The sequence below is a fragment of the Xenopus tropicalis genome, chromosome 1, assembly GCF_000004195.4.
Source record: "Xenopus tropicalis strain Nigerian chromosome 1, UCB_Xtro_10.0, whole genome shotgun sequence".
Lineage (NCBI taxonomy): Eukaryota > Metazoa > Chordata > Amphibia > Anura > Pipidae > Xenopus > Xenopus tropicalis.
Window position 1 is genome coordinate 152,625,312 of NC_030677.2, and position 12,133 is coordinate 152,637,444.

The 12,133-nt window shown below is 41.5% G+C and overlaps 1 protein-coding gene across 1 annotated transcript; it reads right to left on the reverse strand.

The window, feature by feature from the left end:
• lrrc75b (leucine rich repeat containing 75B) lies at positions 1–5,496 on the reverse strand. The gene is made up of 4 exons (XM_002931914.5): positions 4,875–5,496; positions 4,378–4,506; positions 1,772–1,884; positions 1–1,250 (listed from the first exon to the last, which is right to left on the reverse strand). Exons 1-4 carry the CDS (start codon positions 5,136–5,138, stop codon positions 773–775), a joined length of 984 nt encoding a protein of 327 aa, XP_002931960.1. The 5' UTR covers positions 5,139–5,496; the 3' UTR covers positions 1–772.
• Positions 5,497–12,133: the final 6,637 nt, after the last annotated feature.

Below are 12,133 nucleotides of genomic sequence, written 5' to 3' on the forward strand. Positions count from 1 at the left end.
AACACTGTATTTGGGAAGGCTTCAGATAAAAAGAACAGAATGTACCTACAGCCATAATGTAGGGCTCTTCCAGCATTTAATAGAACATGTGCATACATGTTTATAGGGATCTGCAATGCAGAAATATGGCTTTGCTAATTCCAAAAAAAGTCCAGCTGTGCTACCTCTGATTTTTCTCACCAGAATACACGTTTTTAGTAGCTCTTGTTATCCTATTATATTATATAGAAACCTTTGATAGATGCACAGTTTAATTACTACACTGCATTATTAAATGTGAATAAGCCAACCACATATCCTACCCCTATCTTGGAAACATAAAAACCTTGTGATAATGCCAGTAGATTTACTGCACCCCGCCATTCATTCATACTGCTTGTATTTGTTTGTGGGTAGCTGATCAAAGATCTTTGCAAACAGAATCTAGGGGTTTGTACTGATGTCATCCAATTGCCAACCATTCCAAATTTTCCTGACAATGCAGTTCTGACTGATTCCTGGCTCCCTTTGTTCACGGATTAAGCATCAGAAACACAGTGATGAGGCTGGTGTTGAACTGTTATGTGCTGCTCTTCTTTTGCTGGATTTCACATCACTGGGTCATGAAAATGAATGGGGACGTGGGCAATCTGTATATAATACTTCTCCTCTGTAACTGGGCACACAGAACCACTAGTACAGTGAAGGTGAGACCCACTCTGATTAATTAAGAGGTGGGATTGATAGTGTGTGAGGTCAATCTTTGTCTTCGTGATCACTGGATTTAGAGATGTCACCTGTCCCAAGGCAGCTCTGGAAAAGATACAGGAACGCCCCCCTCAGAAATGTCCCCATCCTGAGCCTCAGGAATTGTGGGAAGAAGATTCTGTTGGCACAGACGTCGTCTTAACCCAAGAAGTAGAGGTTGGGACATGGAAAAGATATCTACATTGTTGCCCAAGTCCACCCAGCTCAAGCAGGGGAAGTTGATACTATCTTTCATGGCTTCACTGAGCTCCTTAAGAGTGCTGCAAGTCAGTCGATTTCCATTAAGCGCAAGGTGCGTAAGACTGGGCAAAGCAGAAAGAGCTGGTAGAATGAGGCATAAAGTGCCATCAGTAAGGTCAGTGAAGCTCAGATCTATGCTGGTGAGGTGGTCTCCATGGCTCTGCAAGTAGAGAGCAATACGCTGTGCATCGCGGGATGAAAGTAGGATTCCAGAGAGATCAAGAGTATCAGTGCTTAGCTTTTGCAGTAGGCTGTTCTTCAGGCTGTGCCAAGAGAAACATTTAGAGATCATTAGAGAAGGACAGAATCAAGCAGAATAGGTACAAAAACACTCTCTATAAAATGTGACTCATACACTTTGCTATTCCCTTTTGTAATGTAAGAAAAGGAGAAAAGTTTGCTAAGACAGCACAGAGTAGTGATTTGTACCTGTTGCATCCCACTTTTGTGTGTAATTATTAGCTATAGCTAGCTGTACATAGTAAACAAGCCAAAAGCTAAGGTGTTCCCAAGACATACAATTCCTTGGGAACAAAAGTAAATCTACTATTATTTTTCCTTGGTATCTGTATTTGCTCAATGACTGTACAAGCAGATAATACATTTCTATATTCATTACTCTGTAGATTTATTCAAGACACCTGAAATGTTTATTGTCCCTTTAGGCCCAGTATGAGACTGGGAATAGCTCTGAGCAGTGCTACAATGTAGCCACACCCAGCACTCCAGTACACTTTATTCACCATTCCACATTTTCTTGGGCACGCATTCCATACTTTCTTACCTTGTCAGGCTTTTTCTCTGAGGCAGGCTATGTCGATGCCACTTGGAGTGAGGTGTCAGGTGGTAGATAAGCTGGCGACAAATACGGTCTGTGGATTTCACTGACTCATTATCCTGCAATTAGTTTTAAAATAAATATTGGGTTTTTATGTATATTATGTATTTTTGCTTAAATATAAACCAAATCTTACTGGCTACAGCCACAGTCTTAGTCTAATACAATTAAAAAGCCATTTGTGGGAGAGCAGTCTATCTTTATTGCAGTAGTAGAAATACTGCCAGTGTAACTTTTAGTACAGCGGAGGATTCCTTTCCCATGAGATAGTTGGAAGCTAATGACTTAAACAGTAACATAGGAAGCTGAACAAGTTACACAGTTCAACAGGTTCAACCTAACTATAACATATAATATTACTGGACTGATAAGCTAGATGAAAGCAGAGGAGAATGCAGGGAGACCTGCCACACTGATACCTCAGCCACAATTACAGAACACAAATGAAGCCAGTCACAGACACCCTATCTGCAACATTCACAAGGCAACTTCCCACAGGCCCATCTAAGTAGCTCACTCACTAAGGTTACCTCCTAAGCAGGATTTTATCAGCCTGCCCGGGATATATTATGCTTGATACCAATGTTATTAAAAGGGAGAAAAGAAAACTATAGGAAGCCTGGTATTTTTTCCAGATAAGGTGGCAACCCTATCAAATGCCCTCAGCTCCATGGCAGAGAATTGTTTCTTCTCTCAAGCACCTCTGAGATGTACAACCTCCAATAGCTGCATGGCAAAGAGTGGCCTGTTTAACCCCTCACAGGCTAAATTTGCCTTAATACAATAAATGCCTATAGCAGTTATGCTAAACATAATATATCACATAAATAAAGAAATAATCCAGCCAAAATAAACTGGGATAAACTCACTTAGATTGTAAGCTCTACGGGGCAGGGACCTCCTTCCTACTGTGTCTCATACCACATGGCACTTATATATATTTATTGTATTTATTTATTATATCACTTGTCCTCCCTGTGTGTAATTTTGTATTCTGTAAGATTGTACAGCGATGCGTACCCTTGTGGCGCTTTATAAATAAAGTTATACATACATACCAAATAGTGTAAGGGGCCTGAGTGCACATGCCTCAAAAACCTTCAGCTTAAAAGAGGTGATTTCACAGTGAAATTACTTGTTTGCAGGGTCGGACTGGGGGGTGCAGGGGCCACCGGGGTTGCTGCCTCAGGGGCATGCGAGTTTTTTCCCGGTGCCCCAGTCTGACCTTGATTGTTTGAACATAATATATACCTGGTATTAAGCTGCTGCACTCTTCTGCACAAACACCAGCTCCCTGCAAAGCAAATAATTCCATTCTGCACTAATGGTTTCTGCTTTGATGGTGTGTAATTCTTCCCTATCTGGATTCAAAATTAAGCATAGTGTACATACACACAGAGTTAAGTACACAGAGGCCCAAACAACCATCCACCAGCCCAACAAATAGTGACTGTTTATCTCATCTTACAGCAGCCCCTCTGGTACTGTGTGAGTTTGGAATTCATTCCCAGAATTCCTTTTGTTTGTGTTTACTTCAGAAACACTATAGGTATATAAACAAATCTGATGTGTAGCCATGGGGTAGTTATTCAAATTTAAATAAGGCAAAATGGCACAGGCTAAATCATAGATAAGTTCTTGGTCTTTCCAAAGCAAATGCACAGCTTTAATAGTGCAGGGCAAAAGCACATTATATTTAAATTACTTTAAGCACTTTCAATTTTGATGTTACTGTTCCTTCAAAACTATGAGTGTCCCATAAGCTAACCTTTAAAGCATTCCATCTTAGCTTGTGAACCACAAATATTAGATTGGTACAGAGAGCTGTATTTTAGTAAGAGATAGAGGGTCTCTGTCTGTAAATCCTCTCCCCAAGTTTCTTAGGCATGAATTAGAGATATTGAAATCCTGGAGGCTGTAATGGGGTGATTATCTATTCCTCCTGCTTCCCAGAGAAGAGGGAAATACACAATGAAAGAGGAGATTTTATCCCAAACATGCTGCCTTGCATCAAGCCTTCCCAACATTTACTCTAATTCCCCAATATATTTCCTTGAGGCAACTTCTCCCTGCATATGCTTTTCAGTTTCTCCTTAATGTGACCTTTTCTCCTTCCCAGTGTCACCCACATGTCTGTTTCTCCTCTCTCTCCCTCTCCGTGCTTCGGTCTCTCTGCCAATCTCCTCCCTCACTCTCTGGCTCCTATTCTTATAATTGATATGCAGAACCTGCCTTGTGCTTTCTGGAAGCTTTCCCTCTAAAGGAGAATGGCAAAAATTAGCTAAATATAGTTATGTGTTGAAAGATTTGCAACAACTAAGCAGCAACAAGATTTCAGCCCATTTTATGTGGGTACTAAGCAACGCTTGGCGTTGGTAATTGGCAGGGGTGGGGTGGATCCATTCCTTTTTCCATGTATGAAACATGCATTTCTCTATGGCTTAAATGTAAAATGTCCTCCTAAAAATTAGGATCCAAAAACTGACCAGACACATAATTTCTAGTAATGAGTGTGCTAATTAATGAATGGAGTAGATCACTTTCACACTCACCTTTCTAGGACACTGTAGTTCTCTGGCCAGGCTGAGCAGCAGCTCATGGGAGATAGGATCCACCAGGTTAAGGAAGGTGACATGTCTGTACAGGATGTCATTGAGGAATGTCCCCTCCAGGCCCAGGTCCTGGAACAGAACAAAGGCCAAAGTAAAAAGGAAAGTAGGGCTGTGCCAGAGATACTGTGAGTACAAGAGAAGGTGCATTTGGTACAACCAGGAATACCCACCTTCAGTCGCTCCCTTCACTACCTAATGATGTTACAGGGAGGAGTGCATTGGGGAGTTGCAATATAAACTTATACAATTGACACGTAGAGTAACAGGTTGCCAATCAGTTTCTATGGTGTATTGCTCTCTCTGTGGTATGTAACAATAAATGACCAAATAGTGCTATAAATAATGTGAAGGGTGTAGCTGTAGAGTTGCGCTATAAGGGAATACGCTGTATAGCTGAGAGTAGTTAGTATGTGGGTGGGTAGGAGGGCTCCCCGTACCTTACGGAGCAGTTTCAGGACATGCCGGGCTCTTTCCTGCTTGTGGTCCCGGAGCAGCGCTTGGATGTCCCGGATCCAGTCCGCTCTGCGCACGTAGGGAGCCGGCTTGTTTCTCCTCAGCACCCCGGGGATGCGCTCTGAACTCAGCATCAGGGACGTGAGGGCAAACTCCACCCTGGAAGCGTCCGCCCTTGGGGCCCCAGAATCCATCGCCTCTTCTGTCTCATCTTCCAGGCTACTCTGTCTACTCAGTCGGCCGCCCATACTGTTCCTATAGGTTAGCAATAACTAGGGAGCCAGGCGGCCAGTGTCCGAGCAGGGGCAGGAGCGATACAGAACCACTGCCATAGGCTACGTGCCCGCAAGTCTGGAGCTGTCCGCCGCTGGTGCTGAAGCTCAGATCCGCTTACTGTGGGGCTACTGCCCTTAGTGATACTCTCAGTCTGCCCCGAAGGGTTCGGTTACAGATCGCGCTGGGTCTGTCGGTTCCGATTGCCTCTCCGTCTGGAGTCGCTTGGTTCTGTTTGTTTATATTTCTCCCTCGGAGTCTGACCAATCAGGGGCCGGCAGCGAGTGTAGTGAGGAGGGAGACAATGTGTCTGGGGGACAAGGGCTACATTATGGGCGGGGTGGCTGTGTCTGAAGAGTGGGGGGTTGGGAGGGGGGAATTGTAGGGAATATACATTGTGATGGGCAGGGTGGGAACAAAAGGCTGTACATTAGCGAAGGCTCACAGGAAAAGGGCTACAGTACAAACCATTATTAGGTGCTGTGTCCTGTGTCAGGATGTCCGGAGAAGCTCAGTAAAAATAATAATAATGCTTTGTGCTTATAATCTAGGATCATTTATTGTAACATTTACAGCTTACATTCCATTTAGGCTGTGGTTTGGATGCTCTGCAAATTATATAATACAGTAGCAATAAATTACCTATGAAATATATACCATCTAAAACATAAGAATTATAAAATACATATACTTATATAAATAGCCTAATACAGGATGTTAGAAGTCAGCTTGGTGTTACATGAGCTTTATAGAAACACTTGGCCTGTGGGTGTGGGTGTCATTATAAGCTCATAGAACTCCACACTGACTTCTATTTTACAGATTGGGTATATAACTGCCTATATTAATTACACCTCACTGCTGGGTTTCCAAGTAATAATCACCTGACCTAATTCCCTTTCAGATCAATTGAGTGGCAATACCCAGCCCTAGAAAGATAGGGGTGGCAAAATGTGGAACTGCACATAAAATGCAAGAGGAGAATAGAGGTTCATTCACTAAATGTGCCATTAACCTTCAACTCTAAAGAGAAGCTCTTGTCACTTATAAACAACTGTCTGCATGTGGTCTATTTAAGAGGAGGAATATAACACATATAAACACAGACATCTGTCTCTTTGGTAGCTAAAGACTGACAATTATTTCACCACCCAAAGAAAGGACTACTATTAAACATTTAATGGCAATTGTGGTTTTGGTGCCTGAGGCACAGAGGGTAAATGCAAAGAGCTGACATGGAAAGTGAATGTAGGATTCCATGTCAGAAGTCTCATGTTCCTGTTCTGTAACCTAAGACCCTCCTGCTCACTGAGTAAACAGGCCTGTATTCAGGTCAACTAAAGAGTCCCTGTCAGTGTATTGCACACTCTGCAAGCCCATTCTGTGCAGAATTGGACTCATTTGACTGTTTTGGTTTTATGAATTAGTAGATCACATGATTACTGCTTGGTACTCAGTTCACCCTCAAAATGTTTGGGTTCAGGCTTGTGAGACCCACTATCTGTGTTTTCAGGCAGTTTGCTTGTGATTAGGTTGTTTGGCTCTTGGACTGAATTACTACATTGTGAGTGATTAGCTAAAATATGGTTGGGTAAATATTCCTTATTGCAGGTAATCTAAGGAGCAGTCTTGCCAACGTATGGAGGTCAGTGGCAGATCAGATTTGGCCCTGTTACTGTGATCCAACAGGATTGCACAGTTCTTGATCAAGACCAAACAAATAGCTTTGTGAATCATCTTTATAGAAAAAGGAAAACATGTAACAGTTGGTCTTTATCATTTTTAATTTCTGTGGTTCTCGCATTTTTTAAAACTCTTTATATCTGGTTATTAGGCTGCCAGTTATCCAGCCAACCAAGCAATTGCCACAAGGTAAATTATTATTACCACACCCTGACATCTCAGGCAAACAAGTTGGCACAATTACTCAAGTAAAGGTCCCCATACACGGGCCGACTATAGCTGCAGATATCAGTCCCTTGGACCGATTCGGCAGCTAATCGGCCCATGTATGGGTAGAACAGAGCGGCCTGGCAGACCGATATCTGGCCTGAAATTGGCCAGATCTCGATTGGCCAGGTTAGAAAATCCAGTCGGATCAGGGACCGCATTGGCTCGTTGATGCGGTCCCCGAACCGACTGCCCCATAACCACAAATGTAATCCGATTGTTTGGCCCCAGGGCCAAACAATCGGATTATTTTTTTTTTAAGTTACTTGCTACCCGATATCGCCCACCCGTAGGTGGGGATATCGGGTGAAGATCCACTCGCTTGGCGACATCGCCAAGTGAGCGGATCTTATAGTGTATGGGCACCTTAAGTCTGTTAGCAGATGACGTACCCTTATAAGTCACTAAGCCCCTGACTTCTTTACCTAATATATACAATCTACTCACTACACTTGGAAAAGGCGTTCTTATTAACCATACAAGGACTGAAGCCTATAACATAAACTTTACAAAAAAAACAAAGAAACACTAAATTTTGCTGGCAACCTACACTGGATGTCAACATAGCAGGTGACCTTGAGAAATAATATCAAATTAATTATCCTAACCTTTTTAAAACACCTACTAAGCTCCTGGAAAACTGGGGTAAATATCATATGTCATGGACGGGAAAGATCTGGTCTATCAATCTTTCACATTTTAAAGTGAAACTAGGTTGGATATTCGTAAATGTAAAACTAATTGAAATTGTACAATTTCAAAACGATAGCTAAACATATAGCAATATAAAACTGAATAATATATTGTAGACAGTAGCTTAGAGAAACTTCAATAGCCAGCACAAAACAGCATGCACTCGTCGGACTCCAGGACAGCGGATAAAATTTATTAAAGATAAAAACCTAACGCGTTTTGTGTGACTGCACACGTATTCATAGGTACATGGAATAAGAAACAATTCAGGGTTTAAAAAGCATGCACAAGTAGCATCATTCGTGCTGTCACTTCCTTGTGAAATTTGAGACAATATTCATATTGCATGAATAAAGCAGTGAAACCAGTATAAGCATCTATTAATACAAACACTGTAAGCATTTATTAGTGCAGACAGTTTATCCTGATATCTTTTATAAGTTTAATGATTAATATGATTAGTATTGGCATACATGCCTGGTCTTTTTTAGTTCCCAGTAATCTACAGTGAAAGCAGAATTGGGGGAAGTGTGCCCCCAAATCTGTATACTTTGCAAGGTTGCCAGGTTTTTTTAAACTATTTTCGAACAGGGTAATACTAGTTATTTTTTTTGATAATATGTTTTCAGCACTTGCTATGTAAAACAAAAAAGGAAAAAAACCCAATAAAAATGTATTGACAAAAAAATATTTGCTGTACAAGAAATGGGTGAATACAATGGACAAGTAGATTACATACATAAATAAACCAATAACCGATACATGGGGTGAAAAGGACCCTGCACAGGAGCATAAGATGAAGTGTGAGTCCAATTTGTCTTAGGATATCAATCTATGTCAGAGAACAAATTAATTAGAAAGTGAAGTATCCATTTAACTGTAAAGGGCTCAATGAGAGAGAGAAAAACATAGAAAGAACCATGGAAACTAATAACTCAGTGACCTATTCAAGCAATTGTCTGTTATGACTTTGTATCCCTGTCATCCTGCTTTGAAAATATGAGTGACATTTCTGCTTATCTCTCTTTATTACTTGATGAGGTCTCATAAAGTGTTTTTTTAGGAATTTCATCTGTAAACATCAAATGTGGTGCAAAACGTTTCTAGGGGAACGTTGGTGGCTGTTGTTACAGCAAGTATGCAACATGATAAGGAAAAGAGGCATGGAGAATATAGATAAAAAAAAATTATGAGACAGAAGCCACTGCATTGGGATCACTAATCTAATGACAATGACTATAGCCTGAAGTAACAAGCTTTTCAGAAGCAAATATGGGCTAAGGGGCAGTCAGTGGCACACATTTACCCATACGTGCTTAGCTAGCCCCATCCACAATTAAAGGAACATATTTTTCATGGAAGCTCAGTAATAAGCTGTAATGTGGTCTGTATTCTTTTTCTCAATTAAATGAATGGTGTGTAACATGCATTGTGTGCATGATTACGGCCACAGGATACTTCCCCACTAAATCCGTCCCCTCGAGGAGGGGTGGAGGGTAGGGGCTACTTGGCGGGGACATACACAAAAGGAAGTGATGTAACAATCAAGCGCATTAAGTCACTTTCATAATGTCATGCTCTGAGGGGAGCGATGAGATCCAGTGCCGACCAAGATACTGCCCTGCCTACATGCAAAGCCAAAATGAATGGCGGTCTTATGCCTTTGAAATGGATGACGGTCTTGGATTTCAATTCGTTAGCTACAATGGGGGTGGGGGAGGATCACACCAGTGCTCTGGTTAGTAGACACTTTTCCCAAGAAGTGAAACTAATGGAGAAGTGTCAGACTATGGAAAAACATGACTGGAGTTAAGACCACCAGACATAGAATGGAGCAAGGACATTTTATTATTATAAAGTCAAAACAATTTTTTTTCAGGTGCCCATCAGGTGACTCATGACATGTACAAAATTGCAGTTTACCTGTGACCTCAGCCACCCTTTGACTCTTCTTGTGGGCCATCTACTCCCCCTGCCCACAGTCTGCATCACTGGCACAGAATAAATTACTACTAAAATATGGGCAGGAGCTGACCTAGACACCAGACCTAAATACACCCCTATGTCAGTCATGCACCGAAGTCGCTGCGTGTGATGTCACTTCCCCCAAAGCCTGCGACCCCCTAAACCCCCAGCCAGGGCTGGAACTAGGGGTAGGCAGAACAGGCACCTGACTAGGGTGCAACAATAGGGGTGCCAGGCAGGAGCCTCTCCTGCCTACCCCTTGTCAGCGTTCTTTTGTCATTGCCCCTGCCGATTGTCATTAAGCGGTGGGGGCAATGACCCATCGCATCGCAGGGGCGAGGTGGCTGACCGGGTTGCCTGGGGCGCCTGGTTGGCTTGGCCCGCCCCTGCTCTGTCGCTGGATTTCCTAGGGAAATCCGTGGAGGAGGCAGGGGGCATTTTTTTCTTTTTAAAAAACATGCCGCAAAACATGCCGCCCTAGTCCTCGGGTGTCTTATTATAAATACGCCCAGGAATATGGGGGCAGGTAATGAGTATCGATTAATCCCCTCTCTTGTATGTTTTTAGTAAATCTAGCCAGATTGGTTGCCTTTCTATTTATCGACCTACTTTATTTTTATTTTGCTTAGGCTTTGTGTGTTCTACTAAAACCCCATTTGTATTCATGTGGTACATGAGACACCATTAATCTCTAATTATAACTAATGACATCATTAGGTACTGAGCACTGCTTAGAATGATATATATTTTATGGCGTATTTGTGGTACTTGTGTTTTGCAGGTTATTCTTTTCTCTTGAGTATTATAAATCAATAAAGTATTCAGTGTGTTCTAAAATTTTTAGAAACCATCAGACATTCAGCATAAGTTCCTTGTACAGGAATGGGACCTGTTATCCAGAATGCTTGGGACCTGGATAAGGGGTCTTTCTGTGATTTGGTCTCTATACTTAAGTCTGCCAAAAAAAATCATTTAAACATTGAATAAACCCAAATGGATTGTTTTACCTTAAAGGAGAAGGAAAGGTAGAAACTAAGTAAGCTTTATCAGAAAGGTCTATGTAAATACAGCCATAAGCACTCACAGAAACGCTGCACTGACTTCTCTGTCAAAAGATTAGTTGTGTCTGTTTTCCTCTGTCAGAGACATGCAGCTTTCTGTTCTCTCCTCTCTGCTGCTCCCCCCTCCCTCAAGAATGTTAAGAACTCACTCCCCCCCCTTAGGAATGTGGCTCAGAGCCAATCAGAAAGAAGCTGACTCATAGTCTTACTAACTGAGCATGTTCACTTGGTCTGGGTGTCTGTGCGGGAGTGAGGCATTATGGGAACTTTCTTCAGCTCAGCATTTTTTCTTACTGTTTGGCTTCTGATCATCTGAACAGGTGAAATATGGGGAGACTTAAGGGCACTACTGAGAGAACTGAAGGTATGCCTGCAGCTAGAGATTAACTCTTTATTAGCCTTTCCTTCTCCTTTAAATAAGGATTCATTTATCTTAGTTAGGATCAAGTACAAGGTACTGTTTTAGTGTTACAGAGAAAAGAGAATGGAGACTATGGGATATAGTCTCTCCATAATTCAGATCTTTCTGGACAATGGGTTTCCGAATAAGGTTCCCCTACCTGTAGTAAGTGAAACTGTCTGTTTCTTTAAAGTGTTGCCTCCTTAATGTTTAAAACCAGACTGATTTAAAATCTACAATCTGCATGGTTAATACATTTAAATATATGTTGCACACAATTTATAATTATCTAAGTTCATTTTACCCCTTGCAGATGAGGCAAGCAAATTAAGGCAACAGATCCTTAAATAACCAGGCACTACTAGTAAATGGAAGCGAGTGAAGCCAATTGTCAACTGATTAAAGTTAAATGTGGTATGTACAGCCCTATCATGTGTCTCAGTTTTTTTTTTTATTTGGTTGATAAAGATAGCGTCTCTTCTATGTAAATCCGCTGTGCCTATTTATAAAAGTATAAGCCAGTGTTTGGTTTGAATTTAATAACACAACAGCTCAATAGTTTTTTGCAAACTTGTGATAGCACAGTAAATAGAATTGTTACCTTGCACTGCTGGGGATCCTAGGTTAAATTCCAGCCAGGGCACTTTCTACAAAAAGGTTGTTGGGCTCTTTGTGTGCTTGTGAGGGTTGGCTACTGTGCATGGATGTTGTGTTCAAATACTGTATAGTGTTGATGGTAATTTTGCAAAAGTAAATGTGCAATGTGTACAGTATTTAAAAAGCTTGTAAGGCAATCACAGTGCGAATAAATATTAGCCATTATGTTTGTACATTAACTACACCAATCTTGTCCAGCTTTTTAAATATAAAAATGTGCAGGGAAAATTTGTTCTCTGTGCAA

What these genes read in the sequence shown, in the direction of transcription:
- lrrc75b (XM_002931914.5), bottom strand. Translation starts at nt 5,138, where the DNA reads ATGGGCGGCCGACTGAGTAGACAGAGTAGCCTGGAAGATGAGACAGAA. An exon ending in TCCTGAAACTGCTCCGTAAG is followed by an intron (nt 4,507 to 4,874) that starts GTACGGGGAGCC and finishes GTTCTGTTCCAG; the next exon opens with GACCTGGGCCTGGAGGGGAC. An exon ending in AACTACAGTGTCCTAGAAAG is followed by an intron (nt 1,885 to 4,377) that starts GTGAGTGTGAAA and finishes AACTAATTGCAG; the next exon opens with GATAATGAGTCAGTGAAATC.